Source organism: Balaenoptera physalus (assembly GCF_965194825.1).
Source record: "Balaenoptera physalus genome assembly, chromosome: 5".
Lineage (NCBI taxonomy): Eukaryota > Metazoa > Chordata > Mammalia > Artiodactyla > Balaenopteridae > Balaenoptera > Balaenoptera physalus.
This window is the reverse complement of record NC_138884.1, coordinates 63552614-63573446: the sequence shown is the minus strand read 5'-3', so window position 1 is coordinate 63573446 and position 20833 is coordinate 63552614. Positions and strand designations below refer to the sequence as shown.

At 35.7% G+C, this 20833-nt stretch overlaps 1 protein-coding gene across 1 annotated transcript in view; it reads right to left on the bottom strand.

Annotated features, from left to right (window-relative positions):
* Positions 1-18487, bottom strand: part of LOC309661817 (UDP-glucuronosyltransferase 2B4-like) — a 30902-nt gene extending 12415 nt beyond the window's left edge. The window contains 3 exon segments of the mRNA XM_082463937.1: positions 15915-16063; positions 16676-17288; positions 17292-18487. Coding sequence (XP_082320063.1) covers positions 15939-16063; positions 16676-17288; positions 17292-17405 — 852 coding nt within the window. The 5' untranslated portion in view covers positions 17406-18487 and the 3' untranslated portion in view covers positions 15915-15938.
* Between the last annotated feature and the right edge of the window lie 2346 nt (positions 18488-20833).

The following is a 20833-nucleotide window of genomic DNA, read 5'->3' as shown; positions in this document are numbered from 1 at the left end:
ATTGTTATATACACACACACACACTCTAATACTAACTAAATGAAAACTGATGTAATAGTATCAAACAAGTAGGATGAAAGATGGAAAGTATAAAATGTGATAAACATTTCTATGGGTAGAAGTAATTGACTAAGAATTAACAAGTAAGAAAAATTTGTGAGATTTTAATGTACCCTTGGAAACTGATCGATCAAGCAAACAAAAATTAGTATGAAATTTGATTGTTTTGGGAAAAAAATTAACAAGATTCATCTATTGAATTCCACGGTTACATATAGAGTATATCCATTCTTTTCAAGAGCACACACATGAAACATTTTACAAAATTGACCTTACGCAAGGTCACAAATGAAATCTCAACAAATTCTAAAGTATTTATGTGAGACGTCTCTGACTACAATAAAATTTAAAAAATAATTAAAAGGGAATGTCGTATCCCCAAACATACACATTTAAGAGTTCCATTCAGTGTAGTGGACTGAGCTGATCATAAATGACTCAACCCTTTTGTACTTCTTCTGCTTCAGTTGCATATACATACTGAAGAAAAGACAACATAGAACAACATACACAGCGAAGTATGAAACCAAGAAAGGATATCCACGAATTGTTAGCATAAGAGGAAATCCCATGAATACATGCTTACAGGAGCTATACAACAGTGGCTTTGGGGAGGAATTTTAAAAAGATAAGGACCTTAACAATAGGGATCAAAATTTACTCTGTCTATAGAACGCAGTGGCTTTAGGCTAAAAATAAATAAATAAATTGTAATGGAACTGGTCATCCCCTTAGGCTGCAGCAGAGGCAATCAAAAAACATTCTGAAGGGATGCTTTTACAATACAGGACATGTGGAATGTTTGCAGAAATAAACACCTGTTGAAGATAAATTCATGAAAACCACATGAGGAAATAACCAACCATACAAAATAGGATGATTTGCACCCAAGGATTATAGATAGAGGAAAAAATCATGATGAGATTTTAAAGTAAGCATGCTTATAGGCAAAACATTCTGTGACATAAATCCTAGCAATATTTTCTTAGGTCAGTCTCCCAAGACAATAGAAATAAAAGCAAAAATAAATGAGACCAATCAAACTTACAAGATTTTGCACAGGAGAGAAAACCATAAACAAAACGAAAAGACAACCTATGAACTGGGAGAAAATATTTACTAACATGATCGACAAGGGCTTCATTTCCAAAATATACAAACAGCTCATAAAACTTAATAACAAAAAAATCCCAATCAAAAAATGGGCAGAAGACCTAAATAGACATATCTCCAAAGAAGACATACAGATGGCCAATAGGCACATGAAAAGATCCTTAGCATTGCTAATTATTAGAGAAATGCGAATCCAAACTATAATGAGGTATCACCTCACACTGGTCAGAATGGCCATCATTAAAAAGTCTATAATAGATGCTGGAGAGGGTGTGGAGAAAAGGGAAACTTCCTACACTGTTGGTGGGAATGTAAACTGGTGTGCAGTCACTATGGAGAGCAGTATGGAGGTTCCTTAAAAAACTAAAAATAGAACTACCATATGATCCAACAATCCCAATCCTGGGCATATATCTGGAAAAGACGAAAACTCTAATTCGAAAAGATACATGCACCCCAGTGTTGGTCATAGTGGCACTGTTTAGCAAAGGCAAGGAAGCAACATAAATGTCCATTGGCAGATAAATGGATAAAGAAGATGTGGTATATTTATACAATGGAATATTACTCAACCATAAAAAGAATGAAATAATGCCATTTGCAGCAACATGAATGGATCTAGAGATAATCATTCTAAGTGAAGTAAGTCAGACAAAAACAAATGTCATGTGATATCACTTATATGTGGAATCTAAAAAGTGATACAATTTTATTTACAAAACAGAAACAGACTCACATAGAAAACAAACTTATGGTTACCAAAGGGGGAGGAGGGGTGAGGAATAAATCAGGAGTTTGGGATTAACAGATACAAACTATTACATATAAAATAGATAAACAACAAGGTCCTACTGTATAGCACAGGGGATGATATTCAATATCTTGTAATAAACTATAATGGAAAATAATACAAAAAAGAATATATATATATATAACTGAATCACTTTGCTGTACACCAGAAACTAAACATTGTAAATCAACTATACTTTCAATAAAAACTTATTTTAAAAAAAGGATGTTTAGACTGTTCAGAGATGAAAGCAGTTAAGAATGGGTTGGGGTGGGAAGGTTGAATATAAAAAGAACCATTTAGAAATTCTAGAAATCAGAAATACATTCATTGATTATATGAAATAAATGGAACTGAATGGACGAACAGAAGAATGAACATGATCAGCTGTAGAGAGAATTACTGAATTTTCTGTTTTCCTGACTGAACCTTGACTGATAGAGCCCCCTAGACCTAAAGGCTCTATGAATTTTCAGTAAACTGATTAGAATATGTGTTATTTGCTAATACATTGCATCAGAGCCCTCCTGATTATCTATTGTGCTTTTAAAGCTCTCTTGTTTCTAATTGCTTTCCTGGCCTTACTTACCCGTCCTGCGCTGCATTGCAGTATTTGTGATCTGATTCAATGTGTTTGCCTCCCTTTTTATTTCATTCCATCCTGACTCTTGCAACCTGCATGTCGTCATTATGATTGATCAACCCAGCTCCAAAGTTCATCTTCTCTGACCTTGAATTTCTGATTAATTTTTACCAGTTTATCTGTCTTTCATGAATCTTGTTTCTGTGCCAATCACTCTCAGCCATTTTTTGCAAATGACAAATTGATCTTTTGTAACTTCTCTAAACCAAACAAGAGTCAGTAGAAAAAGCACAATGGAAAAAGTGTGCAATATATGCAAAAAAGAGCCTGGAATGGATGCGCACACACACACACACACACACACAAATACACACACACACACACACACACACAAAGATGGCTAATCATATACACACACACAAAGATGGCTAATCATATTAATAATTAGAGATTTGCCAGTTAAATCAATGAAATACTATATTTCCATATATTTTGGATTGTTAGACTTAATATTTATTATAGAAGAGGCACCAAATATCTGGTCACTCTAGTGCTAGTTTGATGACTGTTTGAACAGATTGTTTGAACAGATCGGGTTCAGAGATGAATGCTACATGTGGGCCTGTAGGGGAGGAAAACTTTTTCCTTCTCTCCCTGGTTCATTGACTGATCTAATAATTGAATTGACATATGAGAGATTAACAGGAAAAAAACAAATTTAATTTTGTACATAAGTGATCCCATAAAAATATGAGACTCAAAGAAATGACCAAAACAGGCACATTTTATACCTTTTAAACAAAGAAAGAATACATTTTTGGGGCTTCCCTTGTGGCGCAGTGGTTAAGAATCCGCCTGCCAATGCAGGGGACAGGGGTTCCAGCCCTGGTTCAGGAAGATTCCACATGCAGCAGAGCAACTAAGCCCGTGTTCCACAACTACTGAGCCCACGTGCCACAACTACTGAAGCCCGTGCACCTAGAGCCCATGCTCTGCAACAAGAGAAGCCACCTCAATGAGAAGCCCGCGTACTGCAACGAAGAGGAGCCCTCGCTTACCGCAACTAAAGAAAGCCACACGCAGCAATGAAGACCCAACACAGCCAAAAATAAATAAATAAATACATTGAATAAATTTTTTAAGAAAATGAAGAGTAATCCACATCTCTGTGAAATTGGTAGCCAGACCTGTGGTACAGATAAGGAAGCTGAGGCCCAGGGAGGAGAAATGACTTATTAAAAAAAAAAAAAAGAATACATTTGTGAAGAATAGACAAGATAAAGGGGTTTGGGCTTGGGGTAGCAAATTCATGAAGGAGTAACAAGGTTTGTTTAAATAGCCTTCTCAGCCCTAAATTCCTTATCTCTGTTGATAAGGATGCCTTCTACTCTCCTGGTCATAGAGAGGGTAGCTTCACATGGGAGATTTATTTCCTGCTTTCGGGGAGGATAAGGAGGGTCAGAGTATCCTTGCACCAGCTGTTTCCTAAGTAACTTTAATTCAAAATAATATGCCAAAGTGACATATTTTGGGGTGGCATATTCTGTTCCCCTTCAGGCCCAACATAATGGATTCCCTGTAACCAAGACTGAGCTAGCTATTACTTAAGTCAAGAATCTAGTCTGCTAGTATGTCTATTCTACTATTATATTTGCACATCAGGGAAGTAACCACCAGTGGGGCTGCAGACCCAAAGGGGCCTACTCTTAAGTTCACCTTTGGCAGGAGCTCTATATATTGCCACTTGTACAAACTTCATTTTAAAGGAAAGTCATGCCTCTGATTCACCTGAATTTTTCTATGATGCAGTGCCCAAGGATGCAAAAACATTTGGGACACTAACAAATGAGAAATTTTAAATACTGTTATTGTCTGCTATACCAGTTTTCAATTTATTGTGTCTCAACTCCAAATACAGCTTTGTGATACAGACATATCTCATTTTATTGTGCTTTGCTTTATTATGCTTCACAGGTATTGCTTTTTATTTTTTTACAAAATGAAGGTTTGTGGCAACCCTGTGTCAAGCAGGTCTATCAACACCATTTTCCTAACAGCATTGGCTCGCTTTGTGTCTCTATGTCTGTCACATTTTGGTAATTCTTGCACTATTTCCAACTTTTTCATTATTATTATGTTTGTTATGGTGATATGGGATCAATGAACTTTTTAAAAATATTTTTTAATTTTGAAATTTTATTTATCTTTTAATTGAAGTATACTTGATTTACAACATTGTGTTAGTTTCAGGTGTACAGCATAGTGATTCAGTATATTTGCAGATTATACTCCATTATAGGTTATTACAAGATAATGTGTATACTTCCCTATGCTATATAGTATATCCTTGTTGTGTATCTACATAGTAGTTTATATATCTGTTAATCCCATATCCCGAATTTGTCCATTCTCCCATCCCTCTCCCCTTTGGTAACCACAAAATTGTTTTCTGTATCTATGAGTCTATTTCTGTTTTGCATATACCTTCATTTGTATTATTTTTTATATTCCACATATATGATATCATATGGTGTTTATCTTTGTCTGACTTATTTCACTAAACATAATATTCTCTAAGTCCATCCACGTTGCTGCAAATGGAAGTATTTCATATTTTTTATGGTTGAGTTATATTCCATTGTACAATATATATATATATTTATCTATATATACCACATCTTCTTAATCCAATCATCTGTTAATGGGCACTAAGATTGCTTCCATGTCTTGGCTATTGTAAATAGTGCTGTTATGAACATTGGGCTGCATGTATCTTTTCGAATTAGTGTTTTTATTTTTTTCAGGTATGTACCCAGGAGAGGAATTGCTGGATCATATTTTTAGTTTTTTGAGGAAGCTCCATACTGTTTTCCATAGTGGCCGCACCAATTTACATTCCCACCAACAATTTACAAGTGTTCCCTTTTCTCCACATCCTCTCCAACATTTGTTATTCGTAGACTTTTTGATGCTAGCCATTCTGGCAGGTGTGAGGTGATACATCATTATAATTTTGATTTGCATTTCTCTAATAGTTAGCAATGTTGAGTATATTTTTGAATGCCTGTTAGCCATCTGTACATCTTCTTTGGAAAAAATGTCTATTTGAGACTTGTGTCCATTCTTTGATTGTGTTATTTGTTTTCTTTGATAATGAATTGTATGAGCTGTTTGTGTATTTTGGATATTAACCCCTTGTCAGTCAGATCATTTACAAATATTTTCTCCCATTCTGTAGATTGTATTTTTGTTCTGCCAATGGTTTCCTTTCCTGTGGAAAAGGTTTTACATTAATTAGGTCTCATTTGTTTATTGCTGCTTTTATTTCTTTTGCCTTAGGAGACTGATCCAAGAAAATATTGCTGTGATTTATGTCGAAGAGTGTTCTGCCCTATGTTCCCTTCTAGGAGTTTTATAGTTTCAGGTCTTATATTTAAATCTTTAAACCATTTTGAGTTTATTTTTGTATAATGTTGTAAAGGAATGGTCTAACCTCATTGTTTTTAATGTGGCTGTCCAGTTTTCCCAACACCACCTGTTGAAGAGACTCTTTTCTCTGTTGCATATTCTTGCTGACTTTCTCAGAGATTGATTGACCATAGGTGTGTGGGATTATTTCCGGGCTCTCTATTCTGTTCCATTGATCTATGTGTCTGTTTTTGTGCCAGTACCACACTGTTTTCATTACTGTAGCTTTGTCGTATATGTAGTCTGAAGTCTGGAAGAATTATACCTCCAGCTTTGTTCTTTATCCTCAGGATTGCTATGGCAATTTGGGGTCTTTTGGGGTTCCATATAAATTTTAGTATTATTTGTTCTAGTTCTGTGAAAAATGTTCTGGGTATTTTGATCAGGACTGCACTAAATCTGTAGATAGCTTTGGGTACTAAGGCAGTTTTAATAATACTAATTCTTCCAAACCAAGAGCACAGGATATCTTTCCATTTCTTTGAATCATCTTCAATTTCTTTCATCAATGTTTTATAGTTTTCAGCCTGTAGGTCTTTCACCTCCTTGATTAAGTCTATTCCTAGGTATTTTATTATTTTTTATGTGATTTTAAACAGGATTTTTATTTTACTTTCTTGTTCTGACATTTCATTATTAGTTTATAGAAATGCAACAGATTTCTTTGTATTGATCTTGTATCCTGCATCCTTGCTGAAATTATTTATTAGTTCTAATAGTTTTTGTGTGGAGACTTTAGTGTTCTCTATATAGAGTATCATGTCATCTGCAAATAGTGACAGTTTTACCTCTTCCCTTCCAATCTGGATACTTTTCATTTCCTTTTTGTATCTGATTGTTGTGGTTAGGACTTCACATGCTATGTTAAATAGAGGCCGTGAGAGTGGCATCCTTGTCTTGTTCCTGAATTTAGAGATAAGGTTTTCAGCTTATCACTGTTGAGTAATATGTTTGTTGTGGGTTTGTCATAAATGGCCCTTATTATGTTGAAATATGTTCCCTCTATACCCACTTTGATGAAAGTTTTGTCATGAATGGATGATGAATTTTATCAATTGCTTTTTGTGCATCTATTGAGATATTCATGTGATTTTTATCTTTCCCTTTGTTAATGTGGTATATTACATTGATTGATTTGCATATGTTGAATCATCCTTGTGACCCTGGAATGAATCCAACTTGATCATGGTGTGTGATTCTTTTTATGTATTGTTGGATTCAGTTTGCTAATATTTTTCGTTAGCTAATATATTTTTAAGGATTTTTGCATCTATATTTATTAATGATATCCACCTATAATTTTCTTTTTTTTGTCTTTGACTGGTTTTGGTATCAGGGTAATTGTGGTCTTGTAGAATGAATTTGGGAGTGTTCCCTTCTTTTCACTTTTTTGAAATAGTTTGAGAAGGATAGGTATAAATTCTTTTTTATATGTTTGGTAGAATTTCCCAGTGAAGCCATCTGGTCCTGGACTTTTGTTTCCTGGGAGTCTTTTTAAATTTCAAATTCAATTTCACTTCTAGTGATCAGTCTGTTCAAATTGTCTGTTTCTTTTTGACTCAGTCTTGGCAGGCTATATGCTCCTAGAAACTTGTCCATTTCTTCTAGGTTGTCCAATTTGTTGGCATGTAATTGTTCATAGTATTCTCTTATGATTTTTTGAATTTCTGTGGAATTGGTTGTTATTTCTCCTCTTTTATTTCTTCTTTTGTTTTTTTGGGTCCTCTCTTTCTTCTTGGTGGGCTTGGCTAAAGATTAATCAATTTTGTTTAACTTTTCAAAAAACCAGTTCTTGGTTTCATTGATTTTTCTATTTTTTTTTTGATGTCTATTTCATTTGTTTCCTCTCTGATCATTATTATTTCCTTCCTTCTGCCAACTTTCAGCTTTCTCTCTTCTTCTTCTAATTCCTTTAGTTGATAGATTAGGTTGTTTGAGATTTTTCTTATTTCTTGAGGAAGGCCTGCATCACTATGAACTTCCCTCTTAGAACTGCTTTTTGTTGCAACCCCTAGATTTTGGAAAGTTGTATTTCCATTCTTATTTGTCTTGAGGTGTTTTCCTTTTTCCTCTTTGATTTCATTGTTGACCCACATTTTTGGTAGTAACATGCGGTTTAGTCTCCATATGTTTGTTCTTTTCCCGATTTTCTTTCTTTAGCTGATTTCTAGTTTCATACTACTGTGGTCAGAAAAATGCTTGGTAGAGTCTCTATCCTCATAATTTTGTTGATGCTTGTTTTGTGACCTAGTATGTGATCTATATTGGAGAGCATTCCATGTGCATTGGAAAAGAATGTGTATTTATTATTTTTTTTTGGAAGTAATGTCCTCTAGATACCAAGTAAGTTCGTCTGGTCTATTGTGCCATTTAAGACCACTGTTGCTTTATTGATATTTGTCTGGATGATCGGCCCATTGATGTCAGAGGGGTTTTAAAGTCTCCTGCTACTATAGTACTATTGTGAAGTCTTCCCTTTGTGTCTGTTAGTATTTGCTATATATATTTAGGTGCTCCTGTATTGGGTGTGTATATGTTAACAAGTGTAATATCCTCTTCTTGTTTTCCCTTTATTATTCTATAATGACCTTCTTTGTCTTTCATTATGGCCTTTCAAAGTTTATTTTGTCTGATATGAGTATTGCTACCTCTGCTTTCTTGTTGTTTTCATTTACATGAAATATCTTTTTCTACCTCCTTACTTTCAGTCTGTGTATGTCTTTTGCCCTGAAGTGAGTCTCTTGTAAGGCAGCATACTGAAGGTTCTTGTTCTTTTTTATCCAATCAGCTTCCCTATGTCTTTTGGTTGGAGCATTTAGTCCATTGACATGTAAAGGAATTTTTGATAGTTATTAATGACTTATTGCCATTCTACAACTCTTTTCCAGTTGTTTTTGTAGTTTTTTTCTGTTCATTTCTTCTTTTTGTTTTTCTGTTGTGGTTTGATGATTTTATTTCATAGTATGCTTGGGATCCATCTTTTTGATTTTTGTGTATCTATTATACATTTTTGATTTGTGGTTATCGTGGGGTTCATATATGTTAACCCATAATTATATCTACTTTCTTTAAACTAATAGTCATTTAAGTTTAAACACATTCTAAGAGATATTAATTTTTTATTCCTCTCCCTCATATTTTGTGTTTTTGATATTATATTTTACATCTTCATGCTTATCCCTTTACTGTTTATTGTAGTTATAATTGCTTTTGCAATATTTTTTTGTCTTTTAATGTATATACTGGCTTATTTAAGTGCTCTTCAGGAAAAAAAGTGATCTTCAATCCTTACTTTATATTTGCTGTTTCTACTGTGATTATCGCTCTCCTATAGATTCTTACTTCTTTTTCATTTAGAGAAGACCCATCAACATTTCTTTTTGGGTAGGTTTATTATTGCCAAATTTTTTTAGTTATTGCTTGTCTGAGAAGTTCTTTATCTCTCCTATTTTAAATGACAATCTTGCTGGGTAGAGTATCCTAGCTTGCAAATTTTTCCCTTTCAGGAATTTGAATAGATCATGCTGCCCCCCTTCTGGCCTGAAAGTTTCTGCGGAGAAATCAGATAATAGCCTTATAGTGATTCTTTTGTATATGACTCTTTGTCTTTCTCTTTCTGTCTTTAGAATTCTCTCTTTATTTTTAACTCTTGTCATTAATTATGATATGTCTTATTCTGGGTCTGTCTGGGTTCATGTTGTTTCAGATCCTCTGTGCTTTCTATACCTGGATGTCTGTTTCCTTCTTTAGATTTGGGAATTTTTCAGCCATAATTTCTTCAAATACATCTCGATACCCTTTTCTCTCTCTTTCGCCTTCTGGAACCCCTAAAATGCAAATGTTGGCATGTTTTATGTTATCCCATAGATCTCATATGTTACTTTATTTTTATTTATTTGTTTTTTGTTCTGATTGGGTGATTTTCATTCTATTTTCTAGATTACTTATGCATTCTTCTATGTCATTTAGTATTCTATTCATTGCTTCTAGAGTGCTTTTTATCTCAGATATAGAATTATCTATTTTTTTGTGTGTCTTCTTTATATTTTCTAGTTCTCTGTTAAAATGATCTGTGCTTAGATGAATTCTCTTTCCTAATTCAGTTAGCATTTTTATTATCAACAGTTTGAATGCATTGTCTGGTAGACTGATTATCTCTGTTTCATTATTTTTTTTTCAGGGGTTTTGTCTTGCTCTTTCAATTGAGAATAGTTCTCTGCCTTTTCATTTTACTTGCTCTGTCTCTGTGAATATAGGTGAAACAGTTATCTCTTGTGGTCCTGAAGTGGTGTTCTTATGTGGAAGCATCCTTATGTAGACCTTGTGTGCCTTTGGTGGGAGGGCTGTGTTTAATGTGGATGCCAGTCACACATTTCCTTAGGGTGTGCTGATAGCTATCACCTTGGTGTAGTGGTTGTGGCTGGTGATGGAGAAGCCTGAGCCTGTGCAGGGTGTGAGGTGGGACTTCCGCTCTGCTCAGTGGCCATCTCCACCCTTTCACAGGTGGAGTCTGCTCCCAAGGTGCTGGAGCAGAAGGTTGAGAATCTGGCTTGAGCTGGTTGTGTGTTCCATTTAAGTGTGTGTTTTTCCTCCTCCCTGCACTGGGGTCTTTTCCCCAAAGCAGGGGAGTGCTGAAGCAAGTGAGGCTCCTGTGCTTACAGTGGTCTGATGCACTGCTTGTGTAGGCATCTGTGGCTAGCTCAGACACAGCTCACATTCACATCTCTTCCCCTGTTGTGGTCACTCCAGATCTAGTGCTAGGTTGTGGCATCAAGTGGGCAGGGCTGGAGCATTTGCTCATCTGGGATTGCGTACTTGTGGTCACAGGAGTTCAAGCAGCTGTGCTGCCATCAGAAGTCTGGGCTGCTTATGGGGTGCTGTCTTAGTAAGCACCAACAACGGCCTCCACCATCCCACCTGCAAACACCCCGGGCCCCGGGTCACCTCTGTGTCCCAAGATTGAATCTTTTCCCAGTTTGTGGGAAATCTCCCTAGATCCAGGGCCAAGCTGTGGTGTGGAGTGGGTGGGGTAGGAGTGTTTGCTTGGCTTGGACTGGGGAGCCCAGTGAAGCAGCAGCCACTAGGGCTGACCTCTCTCTGCCCTGTCTGTTGGCAAGCCAGCACCCTTGCATTCCACATGAGTGGAGTCTAGGCTTCTCCAGACTTTCTATCTGTCCCAGCAGTTCTCCAAGCAGCCAAGGGAACTTGTTTCCTGCCTGTAGGACCCCAGGACTGGGATGCCCAGTCTGTGACTTGACCCACTCACTTCCCAGAGTGAGTGTCCACCTGTGCAATCTCTCTTTTCCTCTTAGTACCCTCCCAGGGACGTTGGTCCCAGACCAGTGCTTTTTATCGTGTCCTACTCAATTATGTGTGTATCTTACTTACAGCTTTGGTTTGTAGGAGTTCTGCCACTTTCCAGTTAGTTTTCCATGAGAATTGTTCCACCTGTAGATGTATTTTTGATGTGTTTGTGGGGGGAGGTGAGCTCCACATCATCTTGCTCAACCACCATTTGATCCTCCTCTGATCAGAGATCTTTGACGTCACTATTGCAAAAAGATTGTGACTCACTGAAGGCTCAATATGATTAGTATTTATTACCAATAAGGTGTTTTTAGTACATTTTAAAGATGAAATATATTTGACATAAAACATTATGTAATTTAAGGTGTATAATGTATTGATTTGATACATTTATATTCAATATATTGTAATAGGATTGTCATTTTTCATGATAGTTTGCACCTCTATCATGTCACATAATTATTATTTCTTTTTGTGGTTGGAATAATTAAGATGTAGTCTCTTAGCAAGTTTGATGATTATAATATAATATGGCTGTCCATATTCACTGTACTGTACCTTAGATCTCTAGGACTAATTTTTCTATGAGATTCAAATCTGTACCCTTAAAAGACATCTCTCCTATTCTCCTACCCCTCAGCTCCCGGTAACCACCATATTACTCTCTGCTTTTACAAGTTTGACTTTTTTATATTCCATATAAAATGGATATCATATAGTATTTGTCTTTCTCTGTCTTTAAAAAAAATAAACAAAATGACAATCTTTAGCTAGATTAACTAAGGAAGGAAGAAGACATAAATAAAATTAGAAATGAAAGTGGAGACATTACAACTGATGCTACAGAAATACATAAGCTCGTAAGAGACTACTGTGTAGAATTATATGCCAAAAAATTACATTACCAAGAAGAATGAATAAATTCCTAGAAACACGCAATCTATCAAGACTGAATCAGGAAGAATTAGAAAATCTGGACAGTCATAATAAGTAAAGGTATTGAATCAGTTTCAAAAACCTCTCAACAGAAAACCCTAGGACCAGATGGCTTCACTGACAAATTCTATGAAATATTTAAAGAATAATTAACACCAGTTCTTCAAAAACTCTTCCAAAAAAATTAAAGAGGAGAGAGGGAACACTTCCAAACTCATTCTACAAGGCCAGTGTTATCTTGAATATAAGCCATTATCCAGGATGAATATAGATGCAAAAATTCTCATTCATATATCAGCAAGTCAAATTCAAGAACACATTAAAAGGATTATATACCATGACCAAATGGGATTTATCCCTGGGATGTAAGGATGGTTCAAAGTACCCAAATCAATAAGTGTAATACATTGCATTAATAGAATGAAATTTAAAATAACTTGATCATCTCAATAGATGTAGAATAACATTTGGCAAGATACAACATCCTTTCCTGATAAAAACCCTCAACATATTGGCTGTAGAAGGAACATACTTCAACATGATAAAGATGTGATATATATAATACACACACACACATGCACACACACACAGAGAACTGAATGTTATTCATCCATGAGAGAGAAGGACATCCTGCCATTTTTTGACAACATGGATGGACTTTGATGGCATTATGCTAAAATTTGTGCTTTCATTCTAATCTTATTTACTCCTATAACTAAATATACATTGTGACATATATTTTGAAAATTGTAATTCTAATTTATATTTTTTATCCTACAAGAAAACTGTGATCTTATTATAGCTGTTATTTTCCAACTAAACCTCATACTATAGTTGATTTAGTGTAATAAGAAATTCTTTGAGAAAACGATTGTAATGGTGTGATGTGCACATGATAATTTATTTAATTATTGCTTAATTTTGAATATTTACATTACATCCAGTGTTGGCTTTTATGAATTACTGCCCATAATATTGTTTTTGCACATCTTGATTAATTTTCTCTGTATGGTTTCTTAGGAGTATACTATGAAGTCAATGGCTATAGCATTTTTAAGATTCTTGAAGCATTTTGCCAAATGTCTTAATTCTTTAAAAATTACAGAAATTTTCTGAGAACCTAATAATGAATGGAAAAGTTAGTAGATTGAAGGAATAGTTTCTTTATATAATGAAATCTTCACAATCATTGACGGATTTAAATCTTGTTTTGCAACTTAATAGCAACATTTACTATTACTAATTATTATCATTATCCTACTATTCATCTTTTCTTTGTCCTTATTCCTCTCCTCTTAACCTCCCTTCTTACTAACACTATCACTTTCCTGCAATAAGAACGGGGAAATCTTTCAAAGACTAGGGTTAGGTAGCATAGAACTTTCACTAATCTTATCTCAGCTTTTGTTGGTGCAAATGGCATTATTTTGTTCTTTTTTATGGCTAAGTAATATTCCATTGTATATATGTACCACATCTTCTTTTATTTATTTTTGGCTGCATTGGTTCTTCCTTGCTGTGCACGGGCTTTCTCTAGTTGCAGTGAGTGGGGCTACTCTTTGCAGTGCACGGGCTTCTCATTGCGATGGCTTCTCTTGTTGTGGAGCATGGGCTCTGGGCATGCGGGCTTCAGTACTTGTGGCTCACAGGCTCTAGAGCACAGGCTCAGTAGTTGTGGTGCACGGGCTTAGTTGCTCCGCGGTATGTGGGATCTTCCCGGACCAGGGCTTGAACCCATGTCCCCGCATTGGCAGGCAGATTCTTAACCACTGTGCCACCAAGGAAGCCCTTAAGTCAATTTAAAAGAGATCATATCAATTTAAAACAGATTAGATTCTTGCTTTCCTTCATGAGGAATAGCATCCTATAAACTGTTGAGAATTCTTTGTATTTTTAAACTACGGGAAGTTTTCAGATTGAAGTGGTACAAATTATTTGCTGTTTAGTGTATGTGCAGAGTTTATGGTTCTTATATATGCAGTGTATATTTTCCCTGTGCTCATTCTGTTAGGCAGCTATGATGTTGAGATGTACATCCCTAAGGGAGCTTTACTGAGGTTTTCTATAGGGTTGGTATAGGCAGAAAACACCTATCCTACTAAACTAAGTTATCTCTTTTATTCTGCAAGTTGTAAAACCCAGGGATTTCAAATGAGGAATGGTTTAAATGCTGATGTGAAAGCTAGGAAATGCTGAATTTGGCTCCAAAAATTGTTAGGTCATACATTTATATTGTTCAAGAATGGTCTTCTTTTTGGCTAGTGCAGCAGTGAAGATTCTCAATCCTTAGAAAAGAATTTTATCATTTCATCTTGCTGATCAGACAGTCAAACCTTAAAAAATTCTTAAAATTAAAAATACTTTAAATTAAATGTATTAAATTATATTTTATTTAACGTAAGTTTTATTAAACATATTAAAATTTTAATTACCTTTATTTTTCATTTAAAAACTTTTAAAATTTACTTTTAAACAACTCCTTGGGATAGCTACTCTTTAGGGCTTTGTTAGATTATATAATCTTGATATATTGGAAAACCAGTTTCTAGTAATTTAGAAATTAGATCCATGTGACTGGTACACATTGGGTTATTGACAGTATGGAATAGCAACAAAATAACAATAAAGACAATAGGTAATATTTTTTCTGGATCGCTAAGTATGTTCCAGAGACATTTTGGGTGTTTCATACGTACTAACAGATTTTTTCCCCACAACGATATGAGGTTGGTACTATTATTATAAGAGTTAGTGCGGACATAACTCTATGAACATTGCATTCTAGTTTTCCATCATTGTTGCCTGTATCTTGCAGCAACCAGCTAAATGGTGTCCCTTTTCACTCTTGCCCCTTTACAGTCCAACCCAGTGACTACATCCTGTGTGTGTTTTCTTTAATGTGAACATCTCTCTCCCTTTCTTTACCCTTTTAATTTTCTCCCTAATGCTCCTACTAGATGTTTCAAACTCCTTATAATTATCTGTCTCCAACTTACCTCTCCAGTATCATCTGCCTCTTTACTCAGCCTCTTCCTTTTCAGGTTAAACTTAGACTTCTTGGAAACTGTCATTACTACTCTACCTGCTTTTCTTTTGTGCCTTCCTCTACCCTTGCCCTATCCTGAACATCTTTCAGATCTTGTCTTAATTATCAATGCCTCAGGGATAATATCTGATTCCTGCTGGATGTTTCCTTAGTGTTGTGGTCTTTCCTTATTATAAAAATTTCACACAGTTTTTACTACTTGCTGGTATTCTATCTTTCCAGGTAGAGTGTCAGACGGCAGAAACTGTGTCTATACCATTTCTCTGCATATTAGCACTTACTTCTGGAATATGCTAGTCATTTTATAATTATTTTTAAAATTTTTTATAATAATTCTTTTAATGAAGTCTGATGCTTTATTATGTATTGAATAATGAAAGTAATAATTTTACTGACATATTCTCAAAGTCTTCCACTTTATTCTGTTTGATAATGAAATTCTGATACTTGCGTTGGTATAGAAATAAATATATGAATTTCTAATTTGCAAGTCACTTTATCTAGCATCCCACATCTCTCTCACTGTAATTAAATATTCTAAATAAAGAACACAGGATTATTCCTATTGAAAATGCAATGTAAACAAAACAAAATAAATAGGAATAGGTAACCTTAGGCAGGGGTTTGGCTGGTTTTCAGTGGAGGTCTCCAACAAATTCAAAATTTGGTAGCAGTGGGAGAGGAAGTTCAAAATCCCAGTATGTTCGAACGAGCCACATTTCAGCTTTCCCCATTGCCTTTAATAATGTAATCGGTCTTCCTGGAAGGAAAAACCAAAACAACAAGTTAGATCAAATAAGAGTATTGCCATGTGAATATATTAGGTAATTTTTGGAAAGGAGATTGGAATGATGTAGCCAAAGATGTTTGAATGTGTTCTCTAATAAAGCAAATATATATGTATGTGTATAGTGTATATCATATTGTATCATATATCATATAATATAATACAGAAACCGAGCTACACAAGTAGAAACAATTTCTAAATGCTACCTAGATACTTGTGCTACAAATATGTGTGTAACTCTTCAATCTACCTGTCTTCATTTATCAAGGCATTTTATGAGGTTTCTAGTGACTTTTTTTAAGTTAAAAATAGAAGTTTAGTAATATGGATATATAATTGCTTGGAGAAGTCCTAAGTGCTTCAGTTTTTGTTTTATGACTTCCTGGAGAATCTGTATGAGTAATGGGAAACAGGGTTATCCTTACCCTATAATTTAATATTTTGATAATATTTATGAAATCATTTTATATTTTCATTTCATTGTTTCACTTATAAGAGACAAAATTCTGTTACTTTATACAAACTCACCTTCCAAGGCACTAGGAAAGTTAGGGCTTCATGCTACCAACTAAAAATATGACTTACCTAGTACTTTGCTGTAAAACTGATTCCATTTCTTCTCATTAAATGTCTGGAACCAAAAGTCAAAATAAAGTGCATACATCATATTTTTGACCCGCTCCACGAATGTCATGTGATCACTTAATTTTGAAAACATAGCAGATACATAGGATGGTGGGAATGGAAGTCTTCCACTATACTTTTCAACTGAATAACCAGGAGAGAAGCGGAGACTGTACACCAAAGGTACTTTACGTACCTCAGCCAGCAGCTCACCACAGGGTCCAACAGCATCTGCAAGAACAACATCAAACCTTGATTCATGTAGTTTTGTCATAAGCTTCTTGTTCGAAACAACATTTTTACAGATATTCATAAGCATGTCAGAAAGTTCCCAAAATAAACTTCTCAATGATGAAAAATATGTCCACAATGGACTTTTTGCCAGATATGTCCATTTCTCTATCAAATGCTTGATGGCATTCTTCAAATTATCTTTAGTTAAAGACATAGGTAAAGTCTCAAACTTAATAGCAGGTGGTTTGTTGGGATCAATAAGAATGGAAGCTGAAGATGTCAGAACAGTCACCTTATGACCCCTCATGACAAGTTCATCCAGGATTGTCTTCATATTCATTCAATGACTGTATTTCATTGGCCGTGCCAACACCTTTCCACAACTTCCAGAGTTAAAGTAGCAAGTCAGCTGTAGTAGCAGCAGAAGTGAGAGCCATTTCACAGACATCTTGTTCATATGCAGTACTTTTCAAAAATTACATTATCCTTTTGCCATTGCTCATGCTTATATCCAAGGAGAAATCAATCAGGATGTTAAATTATAACTCCTATGCCTCAAATAACTACATTATATGAATAATCACAGCTGTGGAAATCAAGTGAAAGGGCAAAGTGTAGAACACTTCATGTTTATACTGGTGTTTAATATTGTTTCATCAGTGCTATCACCCATCTAAAAGTCGATGACCTTGCACATGCCAATCAGTTATTATGTAAGAGAGGAAAATAGTGTAACAACAGTGGCAAGTGAGAGGCTCTTGTGTCTGCCGTCCCCTTGACACAGAATTAGAGCTAATGTGACATCAACAGGATAGAGGGTTAGGAGGTCCCAACGCTTGTATCCCCCACAAAAGCAACAAAAACAATAAATGAGCAACTACAAACCAATGTAAATTACTTTGGGAAAGCTCTGGACTACAATGAAGCAGCAGCAGAAACCCTGCAGATTGCAAAAACTGAGGATGGCCCTGTAAAAAAGCTTGGGAAAGATTTTTACCTCCATCACCTCATCCTCCAGTTCAGAGCAACTTGGCACCCACAGAAATTCCTTCAAATGGATTTCACCCCATGGGGAGAAGAGGAGCAGGAGAATCCCAGCAAGCTTCACCATCATAGAGGTTTGCAGCATTTGCTACTGAGGACTTCCACAGTCTTCACCAACACTGATTACAGCAGACAGAGCTGCCCAGAGTCCCTGCTTCTGTGTCTTTCCTGAGGCTGGAAATGTTGCTGTGGTGAGATCTGACACTTGGGGCCCCATCACTCTGGTACCTGGCTTTCCCTGGTTGAGTTGCCACAATGCCTGACTATCTATGAGAATGGAGCTCCTGCTCTGTGCCCTGCCCACAGGTATTAAGTCAGTACTTTGTCTTGCCATAACTGGAGCAATGCTGTTATTGCTTGGACTTCACTGTGTATTCCTAGTTGTGGCTTTGACTGGTCATTACCTAGGCTGAGCTGCTGAGCTACACACCATTCCTGGAGCCTAAGTCATGGCTTTAACCTATCATTGCTGGGGCTAAAATGCTGCTACTTTGTACCGCAGCTGCTCTGTGACTTTCACTAGGGTCAGAATTGGAATCTTGGCCCACCATTTCCAGGCTGTGCAGCTACAGGACCCTGGACCCCTGGACCTAAGCCATTGTAGAACCCTGTCATCTCAGGGCCTGTAACACTGCTGCATCCCACTCACCGCCCCCTCAAATATATTAACTATATGTCAAATGCCTAGGACTACAACTATATACATGTTTTACATGCTTGCTTTTTATATTTATTAAGAGAAGAAAGAAGATATATGCATTTATACTGTCATATAATTACTTATCTCACCAGTTCTCTCTGTTTTATCATGGTGATTAGAATTGCAATCTGGGTTTACTTCCTTCAGTTTGAAGACTTTCTTTTAGTTTTTCCTATAAGGCAGATTTCCTAGCAATGAATTTTTTGGGGGGGAGTGGAGGGAGAGGAATATCTGTATTTTGCCCTCATTTTTGAAAGATAGTTTTGTTTGATATAGAACTTTTGGTTGACAGTTTTGTCTTTCAGTGCTTCGAATATGTCATCCCACTGCCATAGGGCTTCCATTGTTTCTGATGAGATATAACTGATGCCTTATTGGAGTTCCCTTGTATGGATAAATTACTTTTCTTTTAGTGCTTCAAGATTTTCTGTCTTTAGCTTTCAACATTTCATTAGGTCTGTGTATGACTCTCTTATGTTTATCGTACTTGGACTTGGTTGAACAATTGGGATACGTACGTTAATGCTTTTCATCATATTTGGGATGTTTTCAGTCATTATTTTAAAAAATATTTTGCTCTGCTCCTTTTTCTTCTGACACACTCCCATTTTGTGTATGTTACTGTGCTTAATTATGTCCCACAATTCTCAACCCCTCAGTTCATTTTTCTTCATTCTTTTTTCTCTCTGTTCTTTGAGTTGTATTATCTTATTGATCTATCTTCAAGTTTGCAGGTTTTTTTTTTTAAATTTATTTTTGTCTGTGTTGGATCTTTGTTGCAGTGCATGGGCTCTCTCTAGTTGCAGTCAGTGGGGGCTATTCTTCATTGTGGTGCACGGGCTTTTCACTGTGGTGGCTTCTCCTGTTGCAGAGCACAGGCTCTAAGTGCGTGGCTTCAGGAGTTGTGGTGTGCAGGCTCAGTAGTTGTCATGCACGGGCTTGTTGTTCCATGGCATGTGGGATCTTCCTGGACCAGGGCTCAAACCCATGTCCCCTGTATTGGCAGGTGGATTCTTAACTACTGCGCCACCAGGGAAGTCCCTTGCAGGCTTTTGCTTTGTTTTTTTTTTTAAAGTTCAGCAAGATTTTATTATTTTTTTTGGATAGACCTTGATGATCTGACTTTTAAATTCATATGGAAAGGAAAAGGACCTAGAATAGCCAAAGTTGTATATCAAACTTTAAAAAGGAAAACAAAGTTGAAGGACTAACATAACCTGATTTCAGGAGTTATTGTAAAGCTAAGTAATCAAGAGAGTATGGTACTGGTACAAAGACAGACAAATAGATCAGCGGAATAGAATAGCAAGTCCAGAAACTAACCCACACACATATGGCACACATATATGGACAATTGATTTTTGACAAAGGTGTAAAGACAATTTAGTGGAGAAAGGATAACCTTTTCAACAAGTGGTGCTGGCATAACAGGATAGGCATGTGCCAAAAAAACAAAAAAATAAACAAACCAAAAAAAGAACTTCAAACCATACCTTGTATCATATACAAAAATTAACTTAAAATGGATCATGAAATCAAATGCAAAATCTACAACTATAAAACTCTTAGGAGAAAAACTTAGGAGAAAACTTTCATGACCCTGAGTTAGGCAAAAATTTCTTAAATATGACACCAAAAGCATGGTCCAGAAAAGACAAAACTGATCAACTGGATTTTATCAAAGTTAAAACTTCTCTTTGAAAGACACTTTTAAAAGAATGAAAGACAAGCCACAGACTGAGAGAAAATATTTGCAAATCATATGTCTGATAAAGGACTTGTATCAAGAATATGTAAAGAACTCTCTTAGAACACAATTAAAAAACAGAAATATCATTTGTAAAACAGGCAGAGGAGTTGAACAAATACATCAGTAAGGAAGATATATGGTGGTAAATAAAGCACAAGAAATGATGCTTAACATTATTAGTCATTAGGGAAATGCAAATTAAAACCATGAGGTACCACTATACACCTATTTTTTTTTCTTTCGTAGTTACATGTTTTATTATTCACGTCTGAGAAAAGTCACTGATTTTCATTTTGTACAGCATTATCTTGTAAGGACAAGATACAGTGACAACTTCCAAGCTTTTTGCATATCAGAGCTGAAACTGAAAACATCTCCATAATTGAATTTT